The sequence below is a fragment of the Rutidosis leptorrhynchoides genome, chromosome 3 (genome assembly GCF_046630445.1).
Source record: "Rutidosis leptorrhynchoides isolate AG116_Rl617_1_P2 chromosome 3, CSIRO_AGI_Rlap_v1, whole genome shotgun sequence".
Lineage (NCBI taxonomy): Eukaryota > Viridiplantae > Streptophyta > Magnoliopsida > Asterales > Asteraceae > Rutidosis > Rutidosis leptorrhynchoides.
This window is the reverse complement of record NC_092335.1, coordinates 682,137,802-682,152,377: the sequence shown is the minus strand read 5'-3', so window position 1 is coordinate 682,152,377 and position 14,576 is coordinate 682,137,802. Positions and strand designations below refer to the sequence as shown.

Genomic DNA, 14,576 nt, shown 5'->3' with positions numbered 1-14,576 from the left:
GAAGTGATGAAACCCTAAGCTAGAGAGCTTGGATCCCTTTCACACAAGTTATAAGGTCACAAAGCTAGAAAGCTTGAACCTTTAGTGTTCTTGAAGAACTTGAAGCATAAAGCTTAGATCTTTAGGTTATATGAAGACCATAAACACAAGTTTTGATCTTTATATCAAAATAATGAGATCATAAGTTAGAAAACTTAGATCCAACAAAAGATATGAAGATCCAAGCTAGAAAGCTTGCATCTTGATTGTTCTTGAAGATCTTGAAGCATAAAGCTTGGATCTTTAAGTTACATGAAGATTACAAATATAAGTTTGAATATTTATAACAAAATAGCAAGATTAAAGTTAAAAAAATATAGATCTACAAAGTGGGTGAAGATTCAAAGCTAGAAAGCTTGAATCTTCCATGTTCTTGAAAGATTCAAATCCATGTTTGAATCTTCAAGATGTAATCAAGATCAAAAGCTAAAAAGCTAGACCCATGATGATGATGATGATGATGAATTCGTGATGATGAGAAGGAGAAGAAGAAGAAAATTCAAAATACTTACAGTTTTAGAGAGAGAAAAACCTAGAGAGAATTAGAGAGTGTGTGTGTGTGTGTGTGAATTTCAAATGAAAGCAAATGTAAAATAGATGAAATAAGCCTAGTATTTATAGGTAAATGGGGTAAGGGGAGGGGGGTTTGGGCCGTGAATTTGGAGGGGGGACAAGGGGGACAAAAGTTTGTTTTTTGGTTAATGGTTGTCTAAAGTTGGTGCTTATGTTGAGATCCCATGCAACATTAAGGATAATACTTGACATAAATGCTAGCATGTTCCCTCTAATAAATGGGCATTTGTCTTACTTATTGTTGGGTCACTAGTAATTAATAAGTGGGCTAATTAAATGGGCTACTAGCTAGAGTAGGGTGGGCTTAAGTCCAACAAGGTAGAAAGTCCAACAAGACTAACTAGTAAGCATAATTAAATTACTACGCGTAATTAAGCATCCAAAAACCCAATTAATTATTATTATAAAATAATAATTAATATTTCATAGTCATAATATTTCGATTACGACAAAAGTTAAATGTGTGCGCGGTTCGCAGTTTGTTCGAAACGTTAAGTGACACTAATGGTCATAAAGGTTTCCGGTGGTCAAGTTAAGTAACCTACGTACTCAAAGGCACGTTTTAACATATAAACGAAAGTAATCCACATGTAGTAAGATTCCAGAGTATAAAATAGCACAGTACGCACAAATACGCGGTTTCGCAAAAACACAAGGCACAAAAGCAAGTCGAAAAAGTCGGGTCGTTACATCGGGTCTTGATCCGGGTCGGGTAGGTTTTGAATTTGGACAAACGAGTATAAGGATGGATAAGTTAGATTCGGGTCGGGAGGAATGCTTGATTGGCATTGAATCTGGTGGGACTGAGTTGATGGATAGGCCTGGTGATGGGCCTGGTAGGCCTGGTTTGGGCCCAGATTCGGTTAACGGGTCAGTTGAAGCTGGTGGGTCGAGTAGAAGTTTTAGTTTTTTTGGAAGGCTTGGATAGAATAGAAGGTAAATTAGTTGGATTGAAGACGCTTCCGAAGATTAAAGAGGGGACGAGAACTCGGCTTAAGAAAGGTAAAGGGGTGGTCGTTCGTAGGTCTAAGTTTGATGGGTAAATTTGTTTGTTCGGTAACGTGTTAGTCTTTTGTTCTCTATTATGTTTGTGAGTTTGTTTGTAGAGGTTTTTGAGTGTTGGTTGGCCAGGTGCCCATGTTTGTAATGCTGTTTCGAGACTTCATCTATTTGATGAATGTTTCGAGTTTTATAAAAGTTACGGGTTTTTACTTATAAAAGAAAAAATTCACAATTCCTCAGAACCACCAGATTACCTCTTAGGGTTATTGAAATTATGAGTAATAGATAGTAGTAATTTACCTTAATATTTCTTTTAAGTTTTGGGAGATGATCCTCACACACCACTTTTCGATCCATGTACACCTAATTACTTATTTTACTCTTAATTATACTCATAATAATAATATAAGTTCAACTTTCAAGGGCATAACTGATATAAGTTCAACTTTTTAGAAGCATAATTGTGATTTTATAGGACAAAAGTGTACATGGATCAAAAAGTAGTGTGTGAGAATCATCTCCCTTTAATAAATAGATACACTGTTCATTTATAAAACGTATAATATAATATCTCTATTAAGCTCTTATAAGGTTTTTTTAACGGCCGAAATTGTATAAAACAAAACACGCTCCCTAGTAAGTCGCTAAGAGAGAAATTACAAAGGCATAGAAAGTAATAAGTTCCAATTGGAAACTAAATGACCTCTATTTTTAATCCAACGAAAAGACATTAACCGAATAAAATCAAAAATACTACTTCTATTACAAAAAGGGTCATTGAAGACAATCCCGTTTCGAAATCTCCAAATCACCTATAGTATAGTAGTCACCACCGCAATAATCCGATTCTTGGATGAAGAATTTAATCGAACACCCTCGATCCAACTAATGAAAGAGTCCCACGAATGAAACGATGGCATAGAGAAATTAAGCCAACATCGCAACTTCAACCAAATATTAAGAGCCATCGAACAATCAAAAAATAGATGATCGCGAGTTTCCACCCCATACCGCACACCGGACAAAACAATGGAGTTTACCTCAATACCTCTCACGGAGAGGTTCCAACGAACCAGGAGAGCATTTAACTTGAAACGCCACAAAAAAACATTAAATTTTCTCGAAATATATTGAACCAAATCATTTTCTCCGTGGAAAAAGGAAGGATTACTCGGTCTATATACTCTCGCGTAGCTTTAACAGTGAACAAACCATCACTATTTAACGAACAAGACCAACCATCATCTCGATCTGTGAGCTGAAAGGACCCAATCTCGGATTGTAGTTCACCTAACGAGTGCAAGTTTCGACTACTAAGTTGTGTCCCTAGTCCATGTCCATAACCAATCACCGTCGACTCGCGTTTCCGCAATCATGTCATTGTTGTTATCATCTAAATGAAAAAGTTTATTGTACCGAGAAATAAAAGCCGTACTACCGCACCAAGGATCCTGCCAAAAATGAGTCGAACGCCCATTGCCGACCTCAATACGTAGAACCTTAGCCGGCAATAAACCATTAGAAATAACACGCGAAGAAGCATTCACGATTAAAGCCCAAACATTGCTGTGATTTCCAGAAACATGATTAAAATAATGCCCATGAATCGATTTAATAATGGATACCCACAACTCCTTCGGACTAGTTAAATAACACCATCTCCATTTGAATAACAACGCTAGATTAAATGCTTTAAGACTACCTATCTCGAGGCCGCCTTTATCAAGCGGTGCAAGAACATTATCCCATTTCACCCAAGACATCGTTTTCACCGAGTCATTACCACCACAAAAAAATCTCGCTCGAATCGATTCAAGATGTTTCAACACCGTTTTCGGGCATTTGAATAACGTCATAAAATAAATTCCGAGACTACCCAAAATGGACTTGATTAAAGTTAAATACCGCCAGAAGATAAAAGATTAGCCTTCCAAAAGGACAATTTGGTACGAAATTTGTCTACTAACAAATCTCAACTCGAGATTGAATTCAAATTGGCGCCGAAAGAAACTCGCAAATATTTTGTTGGAAACGAACCAACTCGGGTACCCGTAGATGCTTCAAATGAAATAACTTCATCATGGTCCACTCCGATGCCAAAAACATGAGATTTGGCAACACTGATTCGTAATCCGTATACAGGATAGAACACTTCCAAAATGAGTAAAATTCTATGTAACTCAATTTTACTCCAATCAGACAAGATAATAACATCATTCGCGTAGAAAAAAATGAGAAATTCGAATATTATCCGTCCCGAAATTTATGCCGCATATAAAATTAACCTCTGTAGCTCGTTAAAAGGCTAGATGAAATCCTTCCATGATTACAAGAAATAAAAAAGGGCTTAATTGTCGCCCTGTCGCAAACCTCTTTTAATAGAAAACTCAGGCGTCGGGCTGCCATTTATAAGCACGGAAGTTCTAGCCGTAGTGAGACACCCCAAAATCCAATTACACCAAACATGTTCGAACCTCAATGATGACAACAAGAACAACAGGTAATCCCAATTAACCGAGTCATAAGCTTTCTTGAAATCTCTTTGAACAAAAGCATTTTACGGTTAACCTTTTTATACCAAGAAATAATCTCGCTCAACATTAACGGACCATCTAACATCTGTCTTCCCGTAATGAAAGCCGACTGAACAGGACTGATGATCTTATCGATAGTAAGAGCCAACCGCTTCGTGAGAATTTTCGTAACAATCTTATAAAAGAAACCAACCAACAAAATCGGTCTGAAATCGATGATAAGGGAAGGGTTGCATACCTTCGGAATAAGTATAAAAATGTTGAGTTTGCACCCTGAGGCATCACAACATTCGTAAAATATCCCCGAACATCTCTGCATAAATCAACATGAAAAATGTCCCTAAAATGTTTAATAAATCGAAACGAAATACCATTCGGACCGGGAGCTTTAGAACTACCACAATCCCAAACCGCACTCTTGATCTCCAAGTCATCCACCTCTCTTTCAAGGTGATATGATTCATCAACTGAAAGAATATAATTAGGCACAATATTTGAGAAAGAAACATCCGAATCAAATCTTTCAAACTAATTTTTAAAGAAGTCGAAAAAGTGTTTTTAATAGCATTTGGTTCGTTGATCCAACATCCGTCAATCATCAACCCCTGAATATGCTGAGCCCGGCGTTTATGTTTGAGGGAAGCAAGAAAAAATTTAGAATTTTCATCCCCCTCAACGTCCCATTTAACCCGAGATTTTTGAAGCGTGTCTATATCGCACAACTTCGAAAGATCCTGCGTTTTTGAGAACAGGCTGTTACGCAAATCGATGACATCGTTCCCAGCATTACTTGGGATGAAACACGACTAGGAACTTCGAGATCAACAGGTTTAATTCACACAAAGGCGGAATTAGTGAATCAAACCAATCAAAGTGAATATGGGTAGCTTTTTGGGATTAAATTAGTCAAACCACAATAACGATTGTGATTAGATTAATGCCTAGAGCTATTATTCACTACCAGGAGTGATTTGGGTTGAGAGAGAATCGGATCAGGTGAACCAGATCTGAGTGATTGTGTATGAGAGAGGCTTAACCTAAAATGAAGAACATAAGACTTTATATACCCCTGCTGTTGACTCATCCGTACGAGTCATCCATCACACGTACGAGTTGGCTTCATCAGCCGTACGGGTGATCACTCACTCGTATCTTCTCATTCAGGTTATAATTATGACTTAGCTCAGCATCAACCGTGCGTATGAGCCTGTCAGCCGTACGAGTGATGCTTCACTCGTACGTCTAACTAAGTCTAACATAGTCAAACATCCGTATCGCGTTCCTGCAGTACCTGTAACCACATACAAACACAGATAGGATAATAACGAGCGATCATGGTATCCCATAAACTGAAGTACTAATCACAAACGTAGGCAAGATGTCTAGGGACTTACAGAATATGCATCAACAACTCCCCCTAGGACCTAGATCACCAATTACAATAAAGTAAACGTTCGTGAAATACACATAAGTCCAAAAGTAGCATCAGTTTAATATCAAATACATATCCAGATTCTCTCTCTCTCCAAAATACATCATCATCAAAAATAAAAACAAAAACAAAAACAAACAAAATTACTAGCATCACAGTATTCGACACACATCAGCTGGCTTGAACTTGGTTTGAGCTTTGAGCATCACTTTCTCTGTTGAGGTATGCATAGAAGACATCGATCACACATTGATATCTCATAGCTTCCTTCTTTCGATCGTCTCTGAATGTAATGTGATGGCGGTGAAGAGTCTCCACATCGAATCTCGACAAGTTCCTCAGCCACATATGATCTAGAATCCTCACATTGTCGAACTGTATGCTTCCATCATCCTTCTCAATTGCAGTCAAGATCACTGATTCTTCCAACAACTCATCATAGAACCACCATCTGAAGTTCTTTCAGATATCCTTGGGTAATGTCATCAAGGGAGATTGTTTCATATACTTAGCTGGACGGAACTTAACAACACGAATAGGTCCTCCCTTAGAATTTTTCTTTGTCAAGTGTATGGAAAACCTAGCGGCCGTTGACTTAAAGATGTCCCATTTCCCTGTCTTATACTCATATCTGAGTTTTCTTTGAAACAACCTGGAAAGGTCACAATCTTCAGCATTCAACATCTTCAGGTTAGCAAGTTGCATGATCTCGAAGTACGGTAGAGTTTTGAAGTGACTTGGACGTGCCATATAATCTACTCCTCTTTCCCTCTTGATCGCAAAATAATTGATCTCCTTGAAATAGCCCCAACTCAAAATTTTGCCCTTGGAGTACTTCTTGGTTCTTTTACCTTTCTCATAGAAATTGACAAACTTCGGCTCTAGTTCTGGCTTATCTACTTGATCAGAGTTAACAAAGTTCTGTCTCCACCAACTTTGATGATCTTCGTCTTCCTTAACGTTTCTATTCACTTTAACCCTATCACGTTTGAACCATTCATTAATCTCATTCCATGTCTCGGCTTTAGCTTGTTCGGCTCGGAGTTTCTTATCTTTCAATTCAGTTTCTTTTCTTTCTTTCTCAATGAGCAGTTTCTCATGTTGGATCTTCTTGTTCCTTTCTATCATAACATCCACTTCTTTAACTTGTTCTTTGTATACCTTCCTCGCCTTTTCTAATTCAATTAAGTTCTTTCTTTTCTCCTCACAACTCAGATTGAAGAAGTCACTTAAGGTGTTGAGTGATGGATGCGAGTATGGCTCAAGCGAAGGTATAACAATCTCAACTTCTTCTTCTTCTTCTTCTTCTTCTTCTTCATCATCAGATTCTGTCACAAATTCATCCTCGGACTCAATAATCACATCCTCTTTCAAACTATCTTTACCAACAGAATCTTCACTCTTCTCATCTTCGAACAGATCAAAATCACTTAAGTTGATATTTTGGATTGATTCGGGAGGGATACTTGACAATGACTCTTTTTGTGGAGCCTTGTTTTCAGCTTCAGCTGTCTCTGCATTCTCCGTATCACTTTCGATATCGTATGCCAGAGCAGCAAGCTGTTCCATCGGAAACTCACTTGGTGGAACGTCCCCCTTTTCTGCATCATTAAAAACATTTGAATAATTCATATAATATTCAGCAGTAAAGACCTCACCATATTCATTAAAACTTCGAATAGGTATCACTAACGGTATATCAAAAGAGGGTCCTCTAGTTCCAGCATCTTCTTCATCATCTTTTTCATCACCTTCTCCCAAATCAGAAGAATACTCTTCTTCTATCTCCTTAATCAACTTGGTTTTACCAGAGGTAAGCTGTTCAATCTTTTCATTCAACTTCTTCCATTTCTCCCTGTTCGCACTCTTAATCGCCAAAAACTTCTTCTTCAACTTATCTGTTCTTTCCTTCTAACGGTCCAGTCTATCAGATAACCTCTTGTTCTCTTCCACCAATGAATCGATCTTAGCATTACTAATCTTCTTCTACTCAGTAGCTTGATTCTCCAGATTGGTTATTTTTGTGATCAACGACAACAGTAGATTATGATGTGTCTTGTATTCATCTGACGTGACCTGAGGTGTTGTTGTGGCAGGTTTTGGTGAGGTAACAACAGCTCTTGCATCCTTCATGAAACCGGATGGCTTTCTCTGAGCTTGTTGCCTTGAACCTCCCTGTGATGATTTCTGAGGAGACTCATAAGAATACTTCATTCTTTTCTCCTTCTTCTTGAGTCGTTCTGCGGTCATAGGATCCTTTCCTTTCCTTTTTCTCTGAGTTAAGCTGGCATCCTCCTCTGTCGCTTCATCATCACCCTCGATAATCTCTTCATCAACATTACCTCCTCTTTGAGCATTACCAGCAGCTTTCTGATTATCACCCTCTCCTTCCTCATCGGTAACTTCGTAGTTAGAGTCTGAATCCTCATTCCTCCAAGCATTACCTGCTGGGCATCGATAGTTCTCCTTAATAAGATGACAAATGAGCTTTCTATTAAAGTCAGGCTTTAAATCCTCATTCCTTGTCTCTTCCATTCTGTGGAAAGTAATCGGATTCATCGGCTTTAGGTGGATAATATCCTCTTCAAGCTTAGGTAGATCAGGTACAACGTCATTAATGATTAATTGAAGAAAATGGGCATAGATCAGATATCTCTGGGAAGAACTGGAGTGGTTTGCCTTGAAATAGTAGAAAACAAAACCCGAAAAATTGTATGGAGCCTTAAGAACAAGTGCCACAAACATACTCTGCACTTTCTCGTTCAACTTATCAAAGCCTGATTTGCATCCACCCAAACAATGCATGATTACATGAGCAAGATATCTAAACTGTGGTGGCAGACATGTCTTCACCAGCTCAGATTTGCCAACAAGGTAACCAGAATAAGCACATCTTCTGAAATAACCATGGATTCGTTCTCTACTGATAGTCATATGGGAGCAGTTCTCGTCATTGAAACCCAAAATCCTTCTGATCACATCCTTAGAAATAGTAATATCATGACCTTGAATCTTACTAACAAGCTTATCTTCATCAACATCCAACACAGCATTTCTCCAGAACTCTCTCTGATGACTGTAGTATGGTGCGCATTCAGTAGAAATAGCAGTGTGTATCCTTGATCTCTTAAGAAATTTGATAATCTCCTTAAAGTGAGAACCTCTCTCTAAAGTAGTGTCATAGAGAGCGACTTGATTTTTCAGTTCACCCTTCTCTAGAGGAATCTCTTGCTGAGCAGGTGGGATGACCGGATTCACTTGAGGATTAGCTTGTGGATTAACTTGTTGCTCCCCCTGTCCTTCAATGTTATCAACCGGAACATTTACTTGTTGTTCTTCCATCTGATGATATCTAAACAGAAACTAATATGTGGTGCTGGATTCGTCTAAAGATGCTTAACGTTCGTTGCAAAGGAATGCTTGATCGGTGATGATCGAATTTAGAGAGAGAAAAAATGTTGGGTGCACAAGTGTGAGCTGTTGAGCTCATCACCCCTATTTATACTCTCGTGATCAACCGTGCGGTTGATCACACGATCCACCATCAAACGCGAGTCTCACTTAAATCACACGTGCGTGTGACCCAATTGTCTTAGGACAAGATTGATCAGGGTCATCCGTACAGTTAACCTCAAACGTGTGGTCAATCATACGGTTCACACATCAAGCGTGCGTTTGAGCACTTAGGCAATTTCAAAACTTCAAAATGTTACAACCTTAGGATTTCGACTCATTCGGCAATCTTAGATCTAACAAGCACTTTCAACTTGAGTCGAAAATCACTAAACCTTCAAGAAATGATCATTAACACTTAGGCAGATAAAATCCTAACCTAAACAAGGTTATTACTCTAATCATCCTGTGATCCAAGAGTAAATCCTACAGTGTAATGTGAACTTAAGTTCATTAGCAATGTTAAACACCAATGTCCTTCGAACAGTCACAAGCTCTACAAACTTATATCTCATGGATTTGGTGGCCCAATATCTTGATCTCAACAAAGTTCTTTCAGATGTTGTTATGCACTCAGAGGATAATCAGAAAAATAAGGAAATGATAGAATCTTTATGAATTTTCTGATGTAAAATGTCATGCAACTAAAATTATGCAAATGAAAGACAATCTATCAAGAAATGCAATAACATGCAAACCAAAATCTTTTTGTTGTTTTATAGTTTTCAATGCAAACAAAATAACAGTACAGATATATAAGACATACAAATCCACATTCTTTTTGTGAGCAAGATGATTAACAATTTAAAAAAAAAAGATCAGAACTGACATATTGAATCAATTTCTGATGTTCATTCCTAATTATCCAGTCTATGTCTATTATCATGTAATTACTGATATCAATCCTCATTAAACATGAACATATTCATTCCGGACACTTCGACAATCATGTTGGCATTAATTACTTGAACACTATAAATCAATGATTTTTGAGATCATGCTAAGTTCATTAATCCTTGATTCTTCCATCACTTATGATTGTGCATTTTTATTAGGTTGTCAATTCATTACACGTAACTTTCCGTTATCTCTTTCCATGTACTTCATTCAAATTAAACAGGATGGTTCTCATGGCATTTTGAATAACCCTGTCAGCCTTTGGCTTCTACCAATGTGTTGACAATCTTCAATCTAGTTGGCTCGGCTGATCTCAGAGTATATTGGATTATCTGAATAGGCGCACTATTTACCGCGGGGATTGGTCTACAGTTAAAGTAGACTTGCCTGATGACCAGTCATCACACGAAATAAATCTCGAGGCCTTTAACTTCTTTATGTTCAAGTTGTCATGGAAAACGGAATCGAAAGTTAAAGTTTCATATATATATATATATATATATATATATATATATATATATATATATATATATATATATATAATTAGAGTATATCTAGATAAGTATCTTTCCAACTTACAGTCTTAATGGATATAACTCTAAATTGCAGACGACAAGAATCTTGATAGTTCAGTGTGAACGTCATGATTAAACAATTCAAGCTGCGCGGGGGCGTCACACTAAGAATGATCTGAGTTCTTTATGAGCACATCATGAATCAGCATTCTTTATACTTTTCAGGACTTTGCCATCTTGATACGCCAATTATTTTTGACTTTGATTTTCTTTTGATATTTCTTTTTCAGCATATCACAGTCTTTTGATATAATGATTTTGAATGCCATCATGAATGGATTTCCCTTTTTTATGCATGAACTCATGTTTCTTTGTTGTGTGCTCAGATCACTCGAAGGTGTTCTCCCTTAAATGCTTGAACGGTCCGCAATAAGGAATTATACTTTTCGACCTTAAGTGAGAAGGGACACTTACTTTCGACATAAACTAATTTTCTCTGTATTTTCAGGGTTTAGTTTCGATTATTAAGTCTCAGGCCCGTGACAACGTGGTATGCACCAGCCAAATAGATAATCTTCAACCCCTTAAATGAACTATTGAATGTCCCATTCATAGCTGTGAAGCTGAATTGGTAGAGCAACATTGAATATTGCTTGGGGACATCCAACACCAACTTTCTCTAATGATTATCAATTATGATAGGGGATACCCTCAACCGACTGTTGAGTTCCTCAACAACTATCATTTCATACAGTTTCGGAGATAATTAGGTGATTACCTTCAAACACTACAGATCGTCCATGACTTCTGAATCTTAGATGATCGTTATTCTTATTATGATTGTCTAATGCCAAGAATTCATAAGTCACATCTATCAGTACATCACACAACAGATAGACATAAATGTTTAAATCAGTCCTTACAAATCAAATATATCAATTCTCAGTACAGTAATTTCTTCATGTCCATAATATTAATCAAAACAAGCTCATTTTCAGATTTTTCAACTTTTTAAGATTTTATGGTGAGACATTTTTCACTTTTTAGGTATTTTCTGCTGATAACATATACTCCCCCTAAAATGTTGAAATATAAAATCTTTTTGTGTTTTAGCATTTTAACCAAACAGAAAATAACTACAGACTAGCATGCAAACATGAGATAAATCATGCAAAGGAATGCAGACAGAAAGCAAAAATATGCAATACAGATAATTAACAACCAAAAATCTACATTCATGCATCCTACATGCAAAGTCTAAAAGCTTGACTAACCCTCACACACAACATTCGTAATTACTTTATCTCGATCTACAATGCCATTCATCTCTAGTAGGAGTAAGAACCTAGGTTTATCAAAAGCCTTAGTGAATAGGTCAGCCCTTTGGTCCTTAGTACCTATTCTCTTAACCTAAATAATCTTTTTCTCATGACAATCCCTAAGAAAATGATATTTAACACCTATGTGTTTAGTCTTAGAATGCTGAACAGGATTCTTAGTGATCGCTATAGCAGCAGTATTATCAATATAAAGAGGAGAGAAAGAGATTCTTAGCCCGTAATCGCGAAGTTGTTGTTGGATCCAAACAACTTGCGAACAACAACTAGCAGTAGCTATATATATTCAGCTTCACACGTGGAAAGAGCAACTGCAGTTTGTTTCTTGCACTGCCAGGTTACCAGCCTTTCACCTAGAAATTGACATCCTCCTGATGTAGACTTCTTGTTGATTTTGCAACCAGCATAATCTGAAATGCTGTAAGCTAAAAGATCAAACTTTTCATCGTTCGAATACCAGATGCCGAGATTTGGCGAATGCAACAGATAACGTAGAATTCTTTTGGCAGCTGTAAGATGAACTATATTCGGATTAACTTGATAAAGAGCATACAGACATGTTGCGAACATAATATCCGGTCTAGACACAGTGAGATACATGAGCGATCCGATGATTGCTCGATAATACGTAGGATCAATAGGTTCTCCTTCGCACTCTAGCGAAATACCTTGATTCACAGCTAACGGAGTTGACACAGGACATTCTTGAGTCATACTGAATCGTTCGAGTATATCATTCACATACTTTGCTTGATGAAGAAAAATACCATTACTAGTCTGTTCGACTTGTAAACCAAGAAAGTAGTGTAAGAGACCTAATTTACTCATTTCAAACTCGTCCTTCATCACCTGTTCGAACTCATCAACGAGTTCCTGCTTAGTAGCACCGAAGATAATATCGTCAACCTAAATCTGGACTAAAATAATGTCGTCATCTTGAACTTTTGTGAATAGAGTACCATCTACCGTGCCCATTTGATATCCTTTTTCAATCAGATAACTCGATAACCATCCCTACCAAGCTCTAGGAGCTTGATGTAAACCATAAAGGGCTCGACGTAACCGGTAAACTTTGTCAGGATGAAGATGATCTTCAAAACCCGAAGGTTGACTGACATATACTCTTTCATTTAGCTTGCCATAAAGATATGCACTCTTAACATCCATTTGATAAACTTTAAACTTCATAAAAGATGCGAAAGTCAAGAAAATGCGAATCGCTTCCAATCTGGCAACAGGAGCGAAAACTTCATCGTAATCAAATTCAGGATCTTGCTGATAACCTTTAGCAACTAATCTTGCTTTGTTATGGGTAACATTGCCATCTTCGTCGAATTTGTACTTCCAAACCCATTTGAGGTCGATTACTTTCGCACCATGCGGCTTAGTAACTAACTTCCAAATATCTAGACGATTGAATTGCTGAATCTCTTCTTGCATAGCCATGACCCAATCAACATGCTTCAAAGTTTCTTTTGTTGTCTTTGGCTCTATTCTAGAAATATGACATGAGTACTCGTAATATGCAGCATCGGCTGTCATATGAGTATCAACTTGATCATCAAACTGAACTTGTCTTCTTGTCCTAACGCATGCATTCGGATCTCTAATTATATTTTCTCTAGGATGAGCAGCTGTAGTTTTGGGAACCGGGTGTGCGGGAACAGGTATTTCTTGATGTAGATTCATGGTATCTCCATCTTCAGGATTATCAGAATTGTCACTCGAAATATCAGATCCGCAGGTATCGTACACTGGATCAACATCTTGATCTGAATCTTGTGCTGGTTCAACGACAGTAGGTAATGGAGTTGGAGTAGGTGCAAACACTTCTGGCTCGTTCTGTAAATCAAACAGCATTTGTAACTCTACTTCATTCTCCGTCTGATCTGGAGCAAGATTAAATGAATCAATCAGCTCATCATAGTTGTAGATCCAAGGATGACTTTTGGTAGCAGTCTTTGTCTAATTCCGTTGGACGTCAACTTCAGACCATTCTTCAACACATCTAGTCTCATTGTTGAAAACTCTCTTGTTAGGAGAACTGTAACCGAGAAATACTCCAGTAACCACTTTCGAATCAAACTTACTTCCTGGTTTTCTCTTCAAAATGGTACACGGGGCACCAAATGGTTCTAGATGCTTCAATGATGGTTTTCTCTCATGCAATAACTCATAGCATGTTTTACCCAGTCATTTAACAGTTAAAACTCGATTCATAGTGTAACAAGCATTTGTAACAGCTTCACCCCAAAAATGAACAGGTAAAGATGAATCAGCTAGCATAGTTCTAGCAGTCTCAATCAGAACCCTATTCTTCCTTTCAGCAACACCATTCATCTGTGGAGTGTATGCAGAACTGAACTGCATATTGATACCTTTTTCAATACAGAAACCTGCAAGAAACTAATTCTTGAATTCGGTACCGTTGTCACAACGAATCTTTCTAACTTTCAAATTAAAACCTGTCTCTAATCGATTGATTAGCACTTTTAAGTTCTCAAATGTATCGGACTTCTCTTTCAAGAACATTACCCAAGAGAATCTTGAATAATCATCAGTTATCACCGGACAATACTTACTTCCATCAATGCTTTCAAAATGAATTGGACCGAAAAGATCCATATGTAACAATTCAAGTGGAGCAGAGATAGGATTGTACTTTACCAACTTATGAGCTTTCTTGCTCTGCTTACCCTTCTTACACGGAACACATATTCCTGGAATCTGAAAAGATCAAAGATCAACACATTCTACAAGATTGTTGTGAACTAGATGGTTCATCTTCCGAAAA

At 37.5% G+C, this 14,576-nt stretch overlaps 1 protein-coding gene across 1 annotated transcript; it reads right to left on the bottom strand.

Moving 5' to 3' along the window:
- Nucleotides 1–4,089: 4,089 nt before the first annotated feature.
- Nucleotides 4,090–8,385, bottom strand: LOC139902680 (uncharacterized). The gene is made up of 4 exons (XM_071885285.1): nucleotides 8,260–8,385; nucleotides 4,735–4,882; nucleotides 4,520–4,615; nucleotides 4,090–4,421 (listed from the first exon to the last, which is right to left on the bottom strand). Exons 1-4 carry the CDS (start codon nucleotides 8,383–8,385, stop codon nucleotides 4,090–4,092), a joined length of 702 nt encoding a protein of 233 aa, XP_071741386.1.
- Nucleotides 8,386–14,576: the final 6,191 nt, after the last annotated feature.

What these genes read in the sequence shown, in the direction of transcription:
- LOC139902680 (XM_071885285.1), bottom strand. Translation starts at nt 8,385, where the DNA reads ATGCATTGTTTGGGTGGATGCAAATCAGGCTTTGATAAGTTGAACGAG. An exon ending in GGGGTTGATGATTGACGGAT is followed by an intron (nt 4,616 to 4,734) that starts GTTGGATCAACG and finishes ATATTCTTTCAG; the next exon opens with TTGATGAATCATATCACCTT. An exon ending in TAAAGCTCCCGGTCCGAATG is followed by an intron (nt 4,422 to 4,519) that starts GTATTTCGTTTC and finishes GTGATGCCTCAG; the next exon opens with GGTGCAAACTCAACATTTTT.